This window comes from Tasmannia lanceolata, unplaced genomic scaffold (genome assembly GCF_043159265.1).
Source record: "Tasmannia lanceolata isolate RefF3 unplaced genomic scaffold, GAP_Taslan_0.1 ptg000012l, whole genome shotgun sequence".
Taxonomy (NCBI): Eukaryota; Viridiplantae; Streptophyta; class Magnoliopsida; order Canellales; family Winteraceae; genus Tasmannia; species Tasmannia lanceolata.
In genome coordinates this window covers 41,032,055-41,053,906 of record NW_027518689.1, presented here as the reverse complement: position 1 = coordinate 41,053,906, position 21,852 = coordinate 41,032,055, and the positions used below count along the sequence as shown (strand labels likewise).

The 21,852-nt window shown below is 37.8% G+C and overlaps 1 protein-coding gene across 3 annotated transcripts; it reads left to right on the top strand.

The window, feature by feature from the left end:
* The first annotated feature begins 6,386 nt into the window (after positions 1-6,386).
* On the top strand, positions 6,387-21,570 carry LOC143888231 (protein PSK SIMULATOR 1-like). Of its 3 annotated transcripts, none has more exons than XM_077392591.1 (13): positions 6,387-6,534; positions 7,078-7,457; positions 12,133-12,458; positions 12,579-12,671; positions 12,765-12,855; positions 13,169-13,262; positions 15,000-15,097; positions 15,466-15,535; positions 17,357-17,457; positions 19,850-19,966; positions 20,163-20,239; positions 20,357-20,401; positions 20,483-21,570. In XM_077392591.1, exons 2-13 carry the CDS (start codon positions 7,113-7,115, stop codon positions 21,009-21,011), a joined length of 1,986 nt encoding a protein of 661 aa, XP_077248706.1. In that variant the 5' UTR covers positions 6,387-6,534; positions 7,078-7,112; the 3' UTR covers positions 21,012-21,570. The 3 variants fall into 3 exon arrangements, with proteins under 3 accessions (XP_077248706.1, XP_077248705.1, XP_077248704.1); XM_077392590.1 differs by having other exon boundaries at positions 6,389-6,534; positions 6,833-7,457; XM_077392589.1 differs by lacking the exon at positions 6,387-6,534 and having other exon boundaries at positions 6,598-7,457.
* The last annotated feature ends 282 nt before the right edge of the window (positions 21,571-21,852 follow it).

Genomic DNA, 21,852 nt, shown 5'->3' with positions numbered 1-21,852 from the left:
CCCATCCGATTATTAGCTCAAAATTGAATGCAATTTTTTTTTTTGAATGGTAAATAGATAATATATTAAAGAACGAGACCGAGGAAGTCCCGAGAGAAATACAAGAGAAACTTAAAAGATACAGAGAAACAAAAAAACAGAGACTCAGGGAGGAAGATAAGCAAACTGTTCCAATCTCTCCCTAAAGACTCCATCTTTGGCTAATTTATCTGCAGTACCGTTTGCAGATTTTTTTACATGATATGCCTGTAGACGAGAACCTCCAGTCAAATTGTGACTCTCATCAAAGAATGCCGCAAATCTCCATGGGGAGAATGTGACCTATTAAGCCATCTTATGGCATTTTTCCAATCACCTTCAATCTCCACCCTAGATAGGTCAAGATCAAGGAGTTTTATGCCATGGTGAATGGCTCTAACCTCCGCCTCATTGGCGTCCACGATCCCAATAGGGCCCGAGAAGGCCTAGATGACACTCCCTTGATCGCCTCTTAATACACCTTCGATACGGGATGGACCTGGATTCCCCATGCTGGATCTGTCAAAGTTAAACTTTAAGAAACCCTGTGCAGGTGGCTCCCATACTTGATCCACCTTCGGGCTTCCCCTATCTCCATTGCAAATCACCCTCCAAGCATGCCACAAATCGAAAGCCGATACAAAAGCAAAGCTAGGAATGAGTTTCGCCCAGGAGATAATAAGCGCAACAACTTTGTTGAATAGGAAAGAGGGTCTCTTGGAATAACCTTTGAAGACCCTAGCATTTCTTTCCTTCTATAGAACCCATACTATAGCTAGAAAAGAAGTTCGCCACAGAATTTTGCCCTTTCCTTTCCATGGGCACCACTCCCAATGATCAAACAGATCTGATAACTTTGCCGGAAAAACCCAAGAAACCCCAAATCTAGAAGCCATCATTTTCCAAATCTCTTTTACAACCTTGCAATGCAGAAGTAAGTGATCCACTAATTCGCCCTCTTCTATGCAAAGAGCACAGTGATCAACTATTATCATATTCCTCTTTCGCAGGAAATCCACCATTTGTATTCTCTCCATAATAGCCGACCATGCAAAAACTTGCACCCTGGGTGGTACTTGGATGCTCCATACCTTAGCTACTTTAGAAGATGCAGTGTTAGGGGTGTTCGTTCGGTTATAACCGAATAGAATAGACCGAAATTTGATAACCGAAATAATTTTGGTTATCAAATTTCGATAGCCGAAACCGAACCGAAATTTCTAAAAACCGAACCGATTAAAAATTTGGTTAATAGTGGGAGAAAAAGAGGGAAAGAGTAAAATCTCGGTTTGGATCGGACGGCTAGATCATCCTATCTAAATGATTTTTTGAGCACAACTTAATTAAGTTGTGATCAATTAAATGGACAGTTTTGATCATCCTACGGAGTGCACATATAGCACTTTGTTTTTGAAAAATAATGGTTTTTATCATAATTTCAGTTATTCGGTTAACCGAATTTTTTTTTTTAGATAACCAAAACCGAATAACCAAATTTCCAAAAAAAAAAAAAAAACTGAAACCGAACCGAACCGACCAAACCAGTTCGGTTCGGTTCGGTTATTCGGTTATAACCGAATAATGAACACCCCTATGCAAGGTGAGGCATTAGGTGTAATTTTGATCCAATAATTGATTGAGGGGCTCACAATCAGCTGTCACAATCTGAAACCAACAGCGCCTTAATGTTACTGTGGATATTTTAAGCAATTTTTTCCTTCAAGAACTGCTTTTTTCAATATTTACTTAAAATGATCTTTTTTCTTATGCAATTATTTCCAACTATTCAATTTTTTGATGCATGATCCATGCATGCAGGTAAACCACTTATTTCCAAGAACTATTCAATTTTTCGATGCATGAACCATGCATGCTGGTAAACCACTTTGAACAGAAGCTTTTTTATTGGAACAAAAAGTCGTTGATTAGCTTCTCTCTTACATCATCTGTTGAAAAATAAACTAAACTATGAAGGAAAGGTATACCAGCCAGCATTTATTTTTCCAATGTTTCAAATAATAGTAGTTCCTCTATAATGAAATTAATCACTGATTATTTTATTCAATAATATCATTGGCTGAGAAGAGAGAGGAAAACCTAAGCATAAGTTGATTTCTTAAATCAGCAAATTCTTTTGCACGAGTTGATTATGCTATGCAAAACTACAGTATTGATCCAGCTATGATAGTAGAAAATGGAAATGTAGTATTTGGCGACTGGGTTGGTATCCAGCACAGCCATGGTTTTAAACATCTCGAAATATCGGCAGATATATCGATACGGAAATGTTATCCGCACTACCACTCCTCACTTTATTAAAAGTACGGTATGGCCCGCACCATAGGATGATCCAAACCGTCCATTAGATGGGCCACAGCCTAAATAGGTTGGAACCCAAAAAGCATTTCCATAGGTTAATCCTAACCCTCCGACCTGAATGTTAGGTGGTTGATCCTAACCCTCTATAGATCGGAGGGTTAGGATCAACCTATGGAAATGTTTTTTGGGGCACAACCTATGGAAATGGACGGTTTGGATCATCCTATGGTGCGAGCCATAACGTACTTTTAATAAAGTGAGGTGAGGAGTGCCCTCATCAAAATACAGTAGTGTGGATAACATCTTCCATATCAATATATATCACTATCGGCACCTTTCCGATATAGATATAACGGCTGATGTATTGTGAAAATTCTGCGACTCGGAACTCAATATCCAATTTTTTGTTTTTGCCACAGGCCAACCCCGGCTCGAATTGGAAAATTGGGTTAGATGGGTTGGGTTAGGTTAGGTTGAGAGATTTAAAAGGCGGGTCGGGTTAGGGTTGACACTCAACCCAAGCTTTGGGTTGGGTTAGGTTTGACACTCAACCCAAGGTTTGGGTTGGGTTGAGGTTTTGCTACCTCAGGTTGGGTTTGGGTTGGCCTCAACCCGGCCCTTGTAGTGGGTGTTCATGTGGTATGATGAATGAAATGATCCCGTTTTCTTAAAGCAATGCTCATTACAGCACCAATTGTCCTAACATGACCCCAATTTCTAAAGACACTTTTTTCATGACTACGATTTCTTGACTGCTCATTTGTTGTATTAAATTGACTGGGAGCCCTAGTTTAATTGACTGGGCTTCACTTGATATTATATTGATGGGGAACCCAGTGTCTTGGAACATTTCTCTACTCTAATAAATACAAGGTTGAGAAAGAAAATTTGGTTACAATCCACGTTTTTCAATGGATAAAAGTCATCCCCTAGGAATCTCGAAATGACTCCAAAGAACTGAATTGTTAAAGCCCTTTTTTGCTTTGAAATCTCAGGCTAAAATGGGCTTTTCAAATGAGAATATGAGATGGATTCTGTTTGCCAATCGCTTTTCTAGTCTCTGGGGCGGCAGAATAATAAAAATTGCTCCAGAGATTGGTTAACAAACATGCCCACCGGTGAGAGGTGTGAGGATCTTTTCTTTCCAGAGATTTTATATGTGGCTGTGAAGTCTACTGTGGGCGGTATCACCCTTGATATTTGATCCAACCTTAGACCACTTTTACCTTCTCCACACTGGACTTCACTGTCAGGCACCATATAATTTCTCTCTTTTCCGAGCCCTGTCAAACAGACTAAATTGTGTAGATTCTAGAAAATCTATGGGTGTATTTAGGGGAAATATTATCGGCACAACCAAGTTTTGATATTTGTACAAATGCGGCTTTTCTTTTCTTTTTTAATTGGCTTGTCAGAGCATTTTGGGAATGGTAAATGACCTTGGACTAGGGGTGCAACTTGGGTCGGGTTGGATCAGGTTGAGGCCTACCCGAACCCAACCCAACGAACCATTTACTCAACCTGAACCCGACCGAGGAACCATTTACTCAACCCGAACCCGAACCCAACCCAACTTGAGGAACCCTATTTTCCAACTTGAACAAGACCCGACCCGAGTTCCAACCTGACCCAACCGAGGCTTTAAGCTTAACAAAAATAATAAATAATTGTCGGATTTCACTGGGGTCGGGTTGCACAAACCCTCAATTCGAACTCAACCCGACCCGACTTTTTTTCGGGTTGAACCCGACCCAAGGTGCACCCCTACTAGCTTTGACAGCTCTTTAAATAATAAAAGATAAGATGTGTTAGTGCAAATATCAAAACATAGTTGTGGTGATAACATTTCCCTTCTAGAAATCCCACAATTTTCTTGTCAGCCAAGCAGATCTTCATTTGATTAACAATATAAGTTACTCAGCAATAAATACCCATTTATTTATTCATGAGAAAGGATGTTATCCTATGCTAATACTAGATTTTTGACAACGATTGTGAGTCCAAAACTGATTATTGGACTCATATTTTAACTTTCTTCTTTGCGTTTTAACACGGCCAGTGGAAAGTCCACAAATCGGATATTGGGAAATGACTAGAAGCTACTAATTCGACCCAATCCAGCCGTCCGATCTTACAATTTTACTTTCAGACAGCGATATTGACTGGAAAACGATTTTCCCAGATATACGACAGTAGACTTTGACTAAGGGTTTGGATTCTGTCAGCAAGTATAAGATTCCACACGGGATTTCTGTGCAAAGCCTATATTGGCCATGATCTTGTTTTTGTATGGCTAAAATAATCTTTGCTTACCAAGAATGCCCATAGAGAGCAAGTGGTTAGGTCTGTTCATCTATGCATGTGGCCCATCTTATGAATTATGATTCAATGATCTTAGCATCTTGATTCAATGCATCTTTTTAGGGTTTTCCAAATTATGATGGGACCAAGGTTTTAAATTTTGACTGAAATCTGAAATTTTGAAATTGGGTAAAACTCCAAACGTTACAAAATTTTGAGGGAAATTTCGAAATTTCATTTTCCCTGGAATTTAGTTCCGAAATCTCAAAAAAAATCTTGATTTTATTCTTTATTTAATATTTTCCACAAATTTCAGCAATTTCGTTTGAAATTTTGTACGAGATAAAATATTATTTTATTTGATTTTGTTAGATTTCGTTCGAAAGGAACGAAACGCATTCCGAAACCGAAATTTGAAACCTTGGTTGGACTACCCAAATTCACCACTATCCTCTGTTAATGTTAAAGCCAAACTATGTTTTGAACTAATTTTTGTCTGTAATTACCTTTTCTTTTAATGCAAACACTAATAAGAGAGACAAAGTTGTTTATTTGAGCAAGAGCCCCCAAGTTTAGTAGGTACCTTCTTTCATTTTCTCCAAAACATACAAACGCAAGCTTCTGCCTACCATTTTCCCATTGTTTGATTAAATAAATAAGGGAATTGCTAGCGTCCATCACAAAAGGCTTTTCGTGGCTGGTCTATTGCATGTCAGACCAGCCACCTCATAAATGGACACAAAAGCTGTTGTCTTCATTCACGAGGTGACTGGTCTGACATGCAACAGACCAACCGCAAAAAGCCTTATGCGATGGACGCTTGCAAATCCCTATAAATAAAAAGTAAGAAAGAAAAGAAAAGGGAGTTTATAATGTAATTTCCACATAATGTGAGAATTCCATCAATTTTTTCTCCTGATAAAGAAGAGTCAAAAAGTATCAGCCCGCACTGCATGTATTAAAAAAATACAGTGGGCCAACTCAGAAGATGATCCAAGCCATTCATTTGTTGGTCCCAAATGTAGATAGACAGGGCCTCCCCTCCCCACGTGGAAACCATATATCCGTCAGATGATCCTAGCCCTCCAATCTATAGAGGTTTCTATAACATGACGTTCCTCTGCACATCGGAGTGTTAGGATCATCCTACGGACACCTTTTTTGGTACACAACCTATATACTCTGAGCCCAATAAATGAATGGTTTTGATCATCCTATGGAATGGGCACCAGTGAATTTTTATTATAAAAAAATACATGTGTATATAGGTGCGGACATCATTTAAAACTATACACAATGTTATTGTGGTTGTTTCAATTCTTTAAACACTTTAGTTATGGTTTAAGCTATAATATAGTTTTACATATAAAGCTATAATATAGTTGCCAGAGCATCCTGACTGTTCATATTGTGGGACCCATCACAGTTTTTTTTTTTTTTTTTGGTGGGTAGGACCCATCACAGATGATCTTAGGATATGATGTAAGCCATACTAATCGGATGAACCTAACTGTTTGATCAGAGGTTCTATGAATGACTAATTAAAACAAAAGATCAATGATTTAGTGATGGTAGGGATCATCATCCCATTAATATGATCTTTATTTAACCCATCCATGAAAGGGCCAACGAACCTGCCGTACGGACACTCCTGATCTTCTAGATGTAAAACACAAGCCCATCTAAACTGACAATAAATGAGATCTTGTTTAATTAATTATTAAGAAACCACCCCGGTTAAATTTTAACCAGGGAATAGGGTTTGACCAACTCCACCTCAGTGCGTGGGGTTGCCCCATTTTGGTGGGTGGACTTAGTTCTGCTCTAGAACACACAACAGAGCCATTTTTTTGGCGGAAGAAGAAATACCCATTGTCTCTCCTCTTTTTTTTGTTGGTAAGTCGTATTTTTATTTGTACTTTGACTGTTCATCTTTTTTTTTTTCCTTCTCTTTTTCTTGATTTTCTCATGTTGGGTCTCTTCAAAATTGGATCTTTTTCACTGGGTTGTTGTTTGTTTCTACTCCTATGTTGATTTTGGATTTGGGTTTTTATTGCTTCAATCTCTTTTTATTTATCTGATGGTTATGGTTCTTGATTTTGGAGAATTGGGTTCATGTTCTGATTTTTTGTTTTGAGTTTCGTGTTTTTTGTTTGCTTAAAATTGTAATCCTTTTTATTGATTCTTAATGTAGAGGGTGGTTTTTTTGGATCAGAGCTTTGGTAGCAGACGTGGGGGATTTGTTAGATTCTGGGTTTGAACGGATTATATATTGTTAATTTGATTGAATAATATTAATTGTTCTGCTGATATCAGTTGTAACTTGGGTGCTTACAAATTCTGCCTATTTCCCACTGAATTCTTTCCATGGGAAGTCTGTGAAAGTTTTTTAATCTTCAACACTGTTTATTGATTACTGTTTCTTCTATATGAAATGAGTGAGGGGAAACTGAGTTAAGAAAACCAACAGCGCAATGGGAGGGCTTTGCTCTAAGAGATCCACCATTGATTACTTGCCCGGTGGAATTGTCCAACATGCCAACGGGCACATCAACCATGATTCTATGACTAATCATTCTCGTGGGCTCTCGTCAAAGACGCAAAGCACGACTCCAACATGGATGAGGGAAAATATGAACAATCAGTTGCAAGAACCTTTCTCATCTGATTCATCTCATGAGAGTGCTGGACCTGCTGATAAGAATGACAATCGGAATGATACTGATTCTGGGGAGCCACGGTTATCGAGGGCTTTGTCAAATGGATCTTGGTCAACTAAATCAAGGCCGACAACACCTGCAAAGTTGGGCACAACCAAGGCAAGTCCTTCACAGTATCTGTTCTTTTCGTGTTTCATGCATTGCTTTCCTTTTATTTTTGTATCCCATGAAATGTTGAGCAATTGCACAATAATAATCAGAAACAATTCAATTCCATTTGGTCTTATCTAGCGCTTTGTCATCATACTCATTGTTTTGAAAATCTTACGATTTATGATTCAAATCTTATGGATTTTGATTTGAATCCTATGATTGAATCTTGCTATTTTTTTTTATTGAATCTTACGATTCGATGGTAAATCGTACGGTTCATATGATTCATGCGATTTATCCTAATTAAGTTTTGTATAAGAGAAAATAGGACTTTCTTTCAAAAGATCTCATTTCTCCTGTATTAAAAGCCTTAAAAAACACTCTTGTGAGTAGAAAAAAGATAGAGGAGAAGTTTGAATGAATCAAACCAGAGTCAAGCATAATGCGTGTGCTTGACGACATTACTTGCATCAAGAAGGGAGACGACTAAAATAGGGACAACAGTGATGACTTATTTGTATTTTAAAATTGATATATGTCATTTGATGTTTGAGACTTTGAGAATTGATACGATCTTGTGTCTATTATTATGTTTAAGATTATTATCCAATATGCATGGGTTTGGATGGGAAATAGATGATTAGTATGTATTATGTAACAAGTTAGTCAGCAAACAATTCCTACTTTGATATATTTTTTTGGAAAATAATTCCTATTATGATATTAAATAACTAATCTTGGTAGTTTTTATTTATATTAATGGATTTGGATGAAAATGAATAATTGGCTAGTTTATTATTCTCTGATTTGTTTATGATTTGTTTATTTTTTTAATATATATACATAAATCAGAATAAATCTTACGATTTACGATACGATTTATGATCTGATACAATTAGACCCCTATTACGATTTACGATTCGATTCCGATTTTCAAAACATTGATCATACTACATAATTGCTAAAATTCTCTACATGTATGATATGGATGATGTGATTAGATTCATCCATTTTGGTTTCCACACACTTAAAACCCACAACTAAATTTCATCATGAATTCATATTTACTGTTGCAGATAAAGAAATGCATCTCTAGACAATGTTTATTCATTTTGTCTATAATGATGTCGATCAAAAATTCTGTCTTTAGACTTTCCTATATGGGGATAGTTAATGATTTGGCTGCTGGGACATTGTGTCATTTCTTGATTGCTTGCTTTAGATTTTTACCTCCATGCCCAAAAGTTTGACATGCTTCTGTTTTACAGTGGGATGTTGTTATATGCTAATTTTGGTTATTCGTAGCGATTTTGCAGAAAAAAGGTATTGAATTTGTCGGACATGCAGTTATTCAACTAATAAAAATGGAATATCTTCCTCCTCCTCTCTGTCTCTCTGTTTTACTAATAACCTTCTAATGTTAGTGTTATTGTTACACAGATGACACTTTTCTTGTGTTGTCATAAACAGTCACATTGATGTGAAAGAAATTCTTCTACTGTCATTTTATATGTTAATGTTTCAACATTTTTTGTTTTCATTTTTGATAAACATAGAGATTTGTTGTAACCCTTTGGAGAACCTAGTCAATGTAGGTGTTCCATATCCAACCATTTATTACAAAGATGGGCCGTCATGTATTGGCTTTGTTATGGGGTGTCAGAAATGTTATTGCTGGAGAAATATGCAAGCTCCTCATAATACAGAGCATTTTTCTACCAGCTAGGTTTTAGGCAAAGCCCACTCACAGTACTTCCCCTACAAACAACAGCTGGCAAGGGTGTAATGGGATTGATAGCTTGAGTCTTATGATAAGTCCTTGGCTTCTACTGCAATTTGATTGGTTGCACCAAGTGGCAGCCTAAATGAATGTAACGCACCTTCAGAGTTTCTAATTGTCAGGGGAACTAAGTAGCCTGGTTTTCCTTTATTTTCGATCTTGCTAACAGGTGTGCTATATGCAAGGAAGAATCACTGGTGCAGCCAAAAAACCAGTTAGAGAGGTGTTGGAAAGTTGGTAGTGCAAGCATTTGGGGAGCATGGGCGGGATCATACTGGAAATGACTCCCTTGGGTATGTGGTGGGGCCTTTGGAAGGAAAAAATGAGTGTACTTTTCGCGATAGGTACAAGTCATTGAAATCAGTGATCTTGAAGATTTAGTTGGAGTTCATTAGTTGGACTTCGTGCATAAAAAATAAAATTATAGGGTACTCCCATGAGCCATTAAAAAAAAAAGGGTGCCTCCATGAGACAATGCTAAAGAGATGACAAGAAATTTTGCTAGGGAGACGTCTGAAGAAGAAAATTAAATCTAGTTGGAAACCCTTCACTCCAATACGTTGTTAAGCTGAATCTTGATGGTTTCTCTCTTGGTAACCCTGGGCCAATGAGTATTAGGGGAGTTTTTAGGGATGCCAATGGAGAAATTTTTATATCATACTTGGGTCCAATAGGCGATATACATTCAATGAAAGCGGAGGTAAGACCACTTCTAACTGCAATAAGATTATTTAGGACAATTAGGTGGAAGTATATGGAGTGCAACTTTAGTAATGTAAGGAGGCGGGACGAGGATGTAGTAAATATGACTGGACAGGAGGTTCCTAAGAGGGATATGTTTCGCTATCTTGGTTCAATCCTACATAAGGAAGGAGAGATTGAAGAGGGTGTTAGCAACAACATAAGAGCAGGTTGGTTGAAGTGGAAGCATGCTTCAGGAGTCCCGTGCAACCGTAAAATACCTACCAAGTTGAGGGGAAAGTTCTATAAGATAGCTGTGAGGCCAGCCATGTTGTACGGCTCAGAATGTTGGGCCACCAAGAAGCAGCATGTGCATAAGATGAGTGTAGCGGAGATGCGAATGCTTAGATGGATGTGTGGCCACACAAGGTTAATTTGAATTAAAAATGAAGACATCCGTAAAAAGGTGGGGGTGGCACCAATTGAGGAGAAGATGAGAGAGCACCGCTTAAGATGGTTTGGGCATATCCAACATTCCAACATAGGCCTTTGGATGCTCCAGTGAGAAGAAGTGGCTCGTGCCAAATTGATGGAGTAAAAAGAGGTAGGGGCAGACTGAAAACAACTTGGGTAGAAACAATAAGGAAAGACTTGAGGGCTAGGAACATAACAGAGAACATGACTTTGGATAAGATAGAATGGAAGAAAATGATCCGTGTAGAGGAACCCAACTAGTGTCAGGATTAGACTTAGTCAATTTGAGCCCGGTAGATCCTTTCACCTTCATTAAAATTTTCTAAAGCTTTCATTAGCCGACCCCACCTAGTTTGGGACAAAGGCTTAGTTGAGTTGAGTTGAGAGGTGGAAGTATTCTTGTTGAAGGAGATTCATCCATTGTCATTTCTTAGATGAGAGGTGAGAAGAGCACAGACCGTGGAGACTTGAACACTTTGCAAGCGAGATAAGAGAGTCAAGGAGAGATGTCATGGTGGGGTATATAAGCACACCTAGAAGTGTGAATGAATTGGCTGGTAAACTAAGCAAAATTTCGGGTTGATCGTGAAGCCTTATACTACGGGCAGCAGCTGCCCGCTGATGTAAAATTGTAGCCTTTTCTATTCTCTCATAAAGCTACCCTTTTCAAAAAATAGAAAATAGAAGTTAAACTTTTACTCCACCAAGGATAGATCCATACCGTTTTTTATTCTTATTTCTTTTTTTTCCTCTAATGTTGAAAATATCCAAATAAGCATGTATGTAGAGACTGGGGCCCAAACTTGATATGTTTTGGGCCGTTTGACCAATAAGCATGTAATTTTTTTTAATCAATTTTTAAAAAAAAATGAAAACTTAGGGATTCCATCACATTTTCCTCTATATTTTTGTTATTTATTTCCGGTTAAAAAAACATTTTATTTTGATAATTTGTGTATATTTTGTCGTTTGTCTTTTGAGCCCATTGTCATTATGTTATGTCAGCTTCCCAGGTGTCAATTGGTCTGTTTGTTTGTCTGATTTTTTTATCTTCTAACTCGGTCATGATATGTCTAGTTTGCTGTTAGAAACAATCACTACTTACTAGTTACATCTATTGCTAGACATGAAAGTCTATTAATAACACTGACTACAAGCATACACACATAGATCTAGCTCAAAGAGTGTCAATGATTAACATACATCAAACGGAAATGAAAGAAGGAACCACAGTGTGGACTGTGGAGAAACTTACTTAACAAACAAACTTCTTTTTACGAAGGAGTCCACTATAGGGCTTACAAAGGTGATAGAATTCCATTGTGGAGACATCTTTGGTGTAGAGAGTGCCTCTTAAGACATCAAATTGGGCTTTGTCGATCACTTAAGAACGTCGGGCATTTCCTGCATTTCATGCTTGAATTTAATTGATTTCTCGCAGTACTTTTTTTCATCATATTCTCTGTTATTGCAGATCCATCCGTCACAATTTTATTTCCATATCATTTTAAATATCTGTATCCATCCCTTTTTGCGCTTCTTGATTTTGGATATCTCTATCCATCCCTTTTTGCACTTCTTGATTTTGGAGTCTTTTAGCATGCAGATAGGCCATATAATTTGAAATGGTTGCCTCTGATAATTATTAATTCAATGTGTTTTTACTGGGACATATAACACTCTAGCAAAACTCGGTCTATACTTCCTGTTATTGAACTTATGTTGTTGCATTATGGTGTGTAACAGGTTTCTGAAGTAAGCTCACTGTTGGGTAGAGCTGGGACTGCTGGCCTTGGGAAGGCAGTGGGGGTGTTGGATACACTAGGAAGTAGCATGACAAATTTGAATATGAGTAGCGGATTTATCTCGGGGGTGACGACAAAAAGCAATAAAATATCTATTTTGGCTTTTGAGGTAGCCAACACAATAGTCAGGGGTTCCAATCTTATGCAATCCCTTTCAAAAGAAAACATAAAACATTTGAAAGAAGTGGTGCTTCCTTCAGAAGGTGTTCAACTTTTAGTATCCAAAGATATGGATGAACTACTAAGAATTGCTGCTTGTGACAAGAGGTGGATAATGGAGAAATAACTATCCTTTGATTAATTTGCGTGGTTATGACTTCCATATTTGACTGGAATCTACCTTTATATCTAGAGTAATTCTGTTGATTTCTGATTCCATTTCTACAGGGAGGAGTTGAAAGTTTTTTCAGGAGAAGTGGTTCGTTTTGGAAATCGTTGTAAAGATCCTCAATGGCACAACTTGAATCGCTATTTTGATAAGTAATTTTTTTTTTGAATGGTGGCTTTTGTTTGCTTTATTGTTTATGGTCCTCTATTTTTCAGTCTTCTCACATTTTTTTATTGATTCTCCAGATTGGGTTCAGAACTTACCCCTCAAAGAAATTTGAAGCAAGAGGCAGAAGCCGTGATGCAGCAATTGATGACTTTGGTTCAGTATACAGCTGTGAGTATTTCACCCGTTATTAACTGGCAAATGCTTTTCTTTCTATTTTTTACACTTTAATATGCTTGGATCGTGATTATGCATGATTTTGTGTCAAATTAGTGGAAGCAATATTTTGTACTACTGTGTCCTGATGTATTGTTGTATATGCATCCATTATCAAATTAAAGAATCCTTACCACTTCTTTCGTATTTGTAGCATTTGCATAATTTGATTGTATTTTGCTTTTTGACGAATGATTTTTGCAACTTTAGCTCTGTGATATGTTTGTTTTCAGAACTTATGCAATGGAAATACCTCATTTTTTCACAGGAACTATATCATGAGTTGCATGCCTTGGACAGATTTGAACAAGACTATCGGCGAAAGCTTCAGGAAGATGAGAATTCAAATGCGGCTCAAAAAGGTGAGCTGCTCTTGAACTTTGCATCGACAAACTTCCATGTTAGATGTGCTAATTGATAGAGAAGTCAGTTGAAAATTCTTAAAAAGATAATTGATTTATCCTAATATAAAACTTTAATTTATATTAAGTGGTTTTGGAAGCCAAGTTTAGTTAACTTTTTGACGTATTTTGGTGTCGTAAAGGGATGCTGTGTCATTTTTCTTCAACAAGAAGTCCAAGTTGACATTTTAATAACCTTGCACCCTTTTATGTTTTTTTTAACCTTGTGAGTTTAATAAAGCACAAAAAGGCTACAAGGAGAGGTTTTCTATTCTTGTGATTGGGTGGCTGAAGGGAAGTGCCTCTCCCCCCCTGGCGGTTTGTGCATTGATTTGATGAGATTAGGAATCGAGTGGAGGGATCATCCATATCTTTTCAGCATGTTAGAAGGTCGGCCAATATGGATGGCCGATAAGCTAGCAAGAGCGGGGATCGATAGTGAGAGATTTTTTATTTTCTTCCCCCTCCCCCCCCCCCCCCCCCCCCCGATGAATCTCTGGTGTATCTTTTCTATTCTTCTCTTTTTTGTTTTTTGTTCGAACCATCTCAGTCAGGGGGCTGGCCCCTCTTGTTTCATTCTCTTCTCTTTAATGAAATTCTTTACTACCATTAAAAAAAAAATCTTTAGCTTTCAAAAAAAGGCTAAAGGAGAGAGAAGACACGAATAAGGAAAAAAGAAGATATTAAAAAGGAAAAAAAACCATCATGAGATGAAAAAACACTCGTGATTAAAGAAACAAGAAAGACCAAATGTGGCCAGAAAAAACACAAAGAACCAATTATAATTCAGGAATTTTCTCCCTTAACTTTTATATATTTAGAAGAAACACCGAAGTTAACTAATCTATACCATGGACATTTCCTTCTCGTACTGTCGTACGTATCATCTCCATCTCTCTAAACATGTCTGAAAATCTCTCTTGTGGAGTGTGATTTTCCTTTGATCCGCGAGATAGTCATGAGAGAATCTCCCTCTGCCCATAATCTTGAATAGCCTGATGCTGTGAGGCTCTTTATACCAAACCAGGCAGCTTTTACTTCTGCATCAAGCCCACTGCAAGTCTTCAATAATAATTGTTAATAATTTTTCCAAATTTTATACTCTTTCTTATAAAGATTCAAAGGCTTCTTTCATTCTATATAACCTAGAGGACAGTGAGGAAGTGTCTGTAGACATTTCTTCCTTCTGTTGTTGACTATTCTGTCGCCATTTCCAAAAGTCAGAAATGCTGATCAAGTTGCAGTTAAAAATGAAATAATTGAGGAAAAATTTCAAATTTCAGAGATCCAATTACAATGGATGAATGTGTGAATGGTGGTCTTATTTTGATGACCAAAACACACATTCTCTTGAATCAACAGTCCTTGTACAAATTTGGTCCCCGGTTAGAATTTTACCTTGCACTGCTATTGCTAGTCATAAAAGGCAATAGCTTTTGGCGATGGCGTCAGGATCCCAACTATATGGGACCCTTTAATTAGTTTATGCGCTCATCATATGTTGTTTTAAACAAATGTTTTCTGTTAGAACCTTTAGCATACTATCTGGCTACAATTTGCTTTACCTTTTATTTGTCAAGCTTATATTTAGGGAACATGGCATACACGGTTTTTTTTCCAATTTAGAATCTTTTACTAATATCCTAGTAGCGGTCAATAATGACATTTAAGCAGGGGTCTCTTCTTTTTTACTTGTAGGAGACAGCCTTGCAATCTTAAGGGCAGATTTAAAAAGCCAAAGGAAGCATGTAAAAAGTCTAAAGAAAAAATCACTCTGGTCCAAGATTTTGGAAGAGGTAGCCAATCAACACCGCATTACATTTTAGTTTTCCAGTTCATCATGCAAAGAATATTTTCATCCCGTGTTAATTTTCCTTTTATAATCAATTTACAGTTGGCTTTTGGCAACAATTTTGTTATATTTTCAAAGAAAAAAGAAAAAAAAGTTTCTGTTGGTTTGTTTTGTATGTTCTAAATCCTAATTGCTCGGTATGTTTTCTCCCATGATAAACCTTTACTCTGATATTTATGTACAATGGGTCTGCCTGATCCCAAGCTCTCTTTAATCAAGGGGGGAAGAGGGAGGGGGGATCGGCTTTTAGTGAGCTAATTATTTATGATAAAATGGAGTTCTAAAAGACAAATTAATGCGCTGTGATTGCAGGTCATGGAGAAGCTTGTAGACATTGTCCACTCCCTACATCTAGAGATCCATGATGCCTTCGGAAGTGCCGGTATTTATTTGGGCTTAAACAATTCTTTTGTAGTTCATGCTTGTCTAAATCTAGTGTTTTACTAAAAGCTTGAAACTGGTACTTAGTGAAGGGAGATCAAAATCATTAATTCATCCTCCATGATTGGAATTGGTACTGTTGATACCCATTCCCATATTAGCTGCCATGCCTAGTAAAGAGATGATGAAAATAGGAGCCAGCATGAGGAGCCATGTTTTTTAGCGGCACATAAATAAAATCCCTGATGCATAGGTGAATGCGTTGAAGAATCTGGCCTTTAAATGGTTTACCATTGTGACATCTTTCTAGTATTAATTTCGTCAGGCTAGGCATAATCTTTTGTTGATTAATCATCTTTGTTTTGTTGTCTTCTAGAAGAGAACTTATTTCGGTACAGAAGAGAACTTAGTTCTAAATGAAAAGCTATTGCAGGATATATAAAATGAAACTAGGAACATCAAAATGCCCCCGAACATATGCAGGGTGTGGTATTTGTAGTATTCTCTTCAGAGCATTGAGTCTTCTTCCCATTGACATTGGCATTTAGGAGTTTCTGAGTACAAGCTCTCCCTCTTTCTGCTGCAAGTCTCTTCAGGTTGGAGAGGTGCAGTTGTGAACTACAATGGATATTTTTTTAGACTCCCCTTGAAAATATTGGTCTCAAACCTATTCTCCTACTCTATTCACAATAACTGTGGTGTTATTAAATTTAAGCCAATCCAGTTCTTTCAGAGAGCACTACTGGGTTTATTTGCATACCATCATGAGGTCAGTAGGTATCGGTGTCCTACTTTTGATCAATCATTAATTCGTTCATATGTCAAACCTGAGGTAGACCACTTCATGTGGATAGAGCGATGCTCTCTTGATCATTTCATTCTACTCTGTAAATGAGAATTGGAGGAGTATTCTTTTTCTTTTTCTTTTTTTTAGCATGGGAATCGGAGGAGTTATTAAATTACTCTGCGCATTATCCATGCTCTAGCTCCCAGAGCATGTTATTGTGAATCAATTGCGAGGGTAACCCATATATATAACAGTATGACTACTACCCACTTGACACATGCATAGGCTGAAGCTCATGAGCATATTGCTGTTGCTTTGTGCTGCTATTTATAAATCAATTCCTTTGGATCAAAGGAGACGGTCTTTTTTTTATTTTTTTGAGCTAGAAGGGCAGACTTTTGTGGCAAACATTGAATTGGCCTTGCAACTTAATATTGACAAGAATGTGGTGCCCATTTCTTTAGCCAATCAGGAAACCCATTGCAGACAGATGCTTACGGTTTGTCTTTGTAATTATTATTTTTGGTGGATTTTTTTTTTGGAATGATTCTTTAGCCAATCATCTTCTTTCTTTCTTTTTTTTTTGGTTTTTTTTTTGAATGATTCTTTAGCCAATCATCTTCTTTTTTTTTTGGTTGATTATTATTTTTGTAATTATTTTTGGTTGATAATTAACGGTTTTCTATATTTTCCCCATATTTAGTTTTCTTCTTACAAAAAAGTCAAGAATACGATGAAAACTGATCACAAAAGGCCTTCTTTCAGGCCTTTTGTGAGTAGGATAACATCATTCTTTTGCTTTAGTTGTTTATGTTTTATGAGTGTCAACATCTATAGCGATACTTATTATATCTTTTTCCTTCCTCACACATCTATGGCTATTCTCTTTGTATTCTGCACAAACTGGAATATTGTCAGGAACAAATTTATGAACCTTAATTGTTATTGCATGGTTCATCCAAAGTTTATTTATTTTTTGAGTTCGTTATTTGGAAAATAGTTATTTATGGTCGCTTTTCCTTGGCCATGTTGTAGATGGTGATAAACCAGTGACGGGATATCTCAACCATCAAAGGCTAGGGCCTGCGGGACTTGCACTGCACTATGCAAATGTCATCAATCAAATTGATAATATTGTGAGTATGATTCTGTTTGATGCATTATTAACTAACCCATGGGGTCTACTCTTCTCGTTTGTGTTTCTATAATTGTGTTACTATGAAACTTCTAGTGTGCTTATTCTACTAAAATTGATGCTGATCTCTTAATTAAATGAGCAGAACACCTGTCGTTCGGAATTACTGGAAACCTATTAACAGTTCATAAACTTCGGCCGAAATTTCGGAAAAATGCTATATTATTAAAAAAATGGAAATGATATCCCCTCCTCCTCCTCTTAACAGTTTCTGTGAGAATGGTTCCCTTCTCGCGCCTTGACCAATGAAAGCCCGGCCGCCTGGGTAGACGTGGCACAAAGCAACATTATTTGTGCCACATTATCATGCATTCATGCCAAAAGTCCAACCAAAACTTTTCTTCATTCCCATCTCAACCTATACCTAATAAAGGTTAGAAAGAGCTCACCCGAGCCTTTACCCCTACCTACCTTTCTTCCCTCTCAACCCCCGCCCCTCCAAGTATTTATCGACAATAATTCTTTTTCAAAGAGCATCACTTTCCTCTCCCATTCTTTAAAGCCACCTCCCAAGAAGTGGACAATCCTTGTCCATATGATACCAATCCCAAGACCCACTTCTGCTTTTGTTTTGCAAATGGTTTCCCATTTCACCAAGTGTTTCAATCTCTTTCCTTCTTCCCTTCTTTACCTTCATAAAGTCTCTTTGGAGTTTTTCTATCCTATCAGCAACCGCCATTGAAATCCTAAAAAGAGACATGAAGTAAGTTGGAAAACTAGAAAGAAGTCAAGAACCACATTGATACGAGTTAATACAAAACAAAAACTACAAGTAGCTTTTGTTCCAATGGGCCAATCTCTCGCTATAAGACCAAGTTCCACAATGTTTTGAAAGGAATGCCAAAGCCAAGAGGTTAACCAAGGTGGGGAAAGAGAAGTCTTTCAGTTCTGCAACCAAACGCTTCTGCTAACTCAGTCACTCTGTTCCCTTCCATAGAGACACAGCCATAAAGCTTTTCCCACCATTAATCTTGAACTGGATACTTCCTCAAACCACCATAAAAAACATATATGTGGTTGCACACTTGCTCCACCAAGTCCCCACAAAAATAATATTGTCATTGGCAAATTGTAAGTATGATACGGCTATCTCATTCCTAGTGGACAATTCCTTGGTCAGCCCCAACTCCTTGGCTTTATAAATCAGCCTACTTAAGGCTTCATCCACTAAAGTAAATAGAAAATTAAAAGCGGATTGACTTGCCTTAATCCCTTCGAGCTCTTGAAGAAACCAATGGCTTTCTTGTTGACTCAACTCAACTCAACTAAGCCTTTGTCCCAAACTAGTTGGGGTCAGCTGGCTTTCTTGTTGACTAGTATAGATAAATGAGGAGAGGAGATACATCCCATAATCCATCTTTTCCAACGATCACCAAAAGCCATCCTCTTAATTACTCGACAAACTCCCATTCCACCATATATAGGCTCTCCATGTCCACGTTGCAAATAATTCCCAGCCTCTCCTCTCTTTTTCTGGAGTCGATACATCCGTTTGCAATAAGCACCCAGTCCAATTTGTACAGACCTTCTACGAAAGCTCCTTGGTTTGGTGACATCTGCTTCCCAATAATCCCTTTCACAAAAGAACAAACTCAAAAATGCGTTTTCAGATGTAATTGAAGGCAAAGAGGGAAGATTTCGTGAGATTACTTGGTAAACGGGTCGATTATTCGTGGCGTTCCGTCATTGCCTCAATTGGTTCTTCAATCGACAAGGCACTTCCCTCAGTAATTGAAGCAAACACAAGCCCATCGATGATGGGCCATTTAAGGTATCCAGGTCCCTTTAAGCACGTAGTTTAGAGTATACAACATAGCACATACATACTCGAGATATCCCTTGTGTAGTAGACGCCTACGTGTGTGGAACATAAGGATGGTTATGGGAGAGAGGATGATGTCTGTGACAGGTAGTTTTCTTTCATGTTTTGTGTCAAGATGTTATACCTTGGGGCCAGACCTTGAGCACCATTGGGCACTCTGAGCAGCATGATCTCTTTACTAGTCTTGCATTCATTTGAGTTGATTTGCTGTCTTTCAATTTTGTTTGTTTAAGTATCCATTTGTTTTGTCAAAGTATGTAACGAGTGAGAATACTTGTATACTGTCTTTCTCTTTCTGTAGAGCTTAGGAAATTCCTGCACACAATAATTTCTCTGGATATCAGTCTTCTATATAACATCGGTAGATCAATGTACTCCAGAGCTCTGAGATTTCAGGAGCTCTTTCAAGCATTTAATCTGTACATTTTCATATAGATTGGGGTCATCAGAGAGAGGTTTCTGTTGAATTTTGTGGTAATGTTTTTTCTCATGAAATATCTGGTCTGTTCAGGTATCTCGATCGAGTTCTGTGCCTTCAAATACAAGGGACACATTGTACCAAGGGCTGCCACCTAATGTGAAGTCAGCTTTACGTTCCAAATTACAATCGTTTCAGGTCAATGAAGAGGTAGTTCATGTCTTCATGGTTTCAAAACTTCCATCTTGATGGTAACTACCATCGAGTAAAATAAATACGTAATCTACATTTTTTTTATTTTTCATGAGTTACGGGTCTGTGCTTTATTTTCAAGAATTCTTCATTTGTCATATCAGAGTGCTCTAATTTGTTTATTTTTCCTAATCTTTCGGCTGTATGGTTGCAGCTGACCGTTCCCCAAATCAAAGCTGAGATGGAGGGAACTTTGCATTGGCTTGTCCCAATTGCCACCAACACAACCAAGTAAAACAGCTAGATTTTTCTTCGGCTTTCATGTCTCTTGTTAGTGGAAAAATATTTGTTTAATTGATTAAAATATGTTTGTATGTTGTTTGTGGCTGCAATGTTGATATAATCCAGAGCACATCATGGTTTTGGTTGGGTTGGAGAGTGGGCAAATACCGGGTGAGAAAACAGTTCATCCATTTTTTTTATTTCATTTCCGAAGTCTACAAAATCAGTCATACACACGAATGCAGTTTTCAGGTCTGAGGCGAACCGAAAGCCAGCTGGACCCAATGACTTAATCCGGATAGAAACACTCCATCATGCGGAGAAGGAGAAGATGGAAGCGTACATACTTGAATTAGTGGTGTGGCTTCACCATCTCGTCATACAGTCAAAATCCGGCGCCAATGGTGTCAAATCTCCTATTAAATCCCCAATTCGCTCCCCCACCCAGAAGAATAATTTGATGGAGTCGCTGCCTGTGCAAAAGCCCGATAAACTGTGTTCAATGCTAACTTTGGAGGACCAGGAGATGTTACGCGAGGTGAATTTCAGAAAGTTGACCCCTGGAATAAGCAAAAGTCAGGAATTTGACACTGTAAAGACCAGACTTTGTAATCACCATGGACTTAGTAAGAGTAGCAGTCATTCTCCGACCAGCGAAAGTAAGAAAGAGTTGACTAGTATGAGAAGACGGTCATCAACCATTCCTGTTATTGATTTTGACATTGATAGGATCAAGGCCCTAGATGTAATTGATAGAGTGGACACTCTTAGAAGCTTATGAGAAATCATTTGAAGATAGATACTCAGAGTTTGTGCTTTAGACTGTTTGGATGCATTCATCTCAGGAGATTCAATTGGCGGGGAAATTGAGAATCCAGAGGGGATCAATCCGAGGTGCCCGTGGTGGGAGGAGGAGAGGAGACTATGTAAAGATGAATAAAATTGATGGGTGATAGAAATGGATAGGTTTGTAAGTACAGGATAGAGCTGGAACATGGGTGATTTATATTATAAAAAGGGGATGGACTGTTCATACAGCCAAAATGGAAAGGGACTGGGTTCCGAAGGCGCATTTCTTCTACATGTATGTACAATGTATGTGGAGATTTTCTTAATAATTTAAATTCCACATTTTTGTACCTTGGACTGTGTTCCTTTTGGGTACGAGGGCGCTCGCGGAAACCTGCCATGCTGTGCTGTTGTGGGGCGGGAGTCGACGCCAAGATCCTGCTGCTTCGTCGCAACACTGCTATCACTTTACTTTGATCAATCAAATGATGTATTTGGGGGTATAGAATTATATTTTGTTATAAGATAATTATTATGGCTGGCCTTGTGAATGTCTGCTTCTTTGTGTCCTTCCTTTGGAAGCTTATATGTCATTGGAAAATGTTCAGAAGAGTGGAGGGACAGTCATATTGGCATATTGATCCCACTAATGGATGCCAAAAGGCCTTCTCTTAACCAACTGAATGCCTCCTTATGAGGTTCTGTAAAGCTTCTTGATAGCTCAAGTTATTAGAAAGCCTTCAAAAATTCTCTTTATTTTATCAGCTTTTTTTATATATAATTTAATTATTCTACTCTCTATAGTCCATGTGGAAAAACAGGTATAAAGCAAA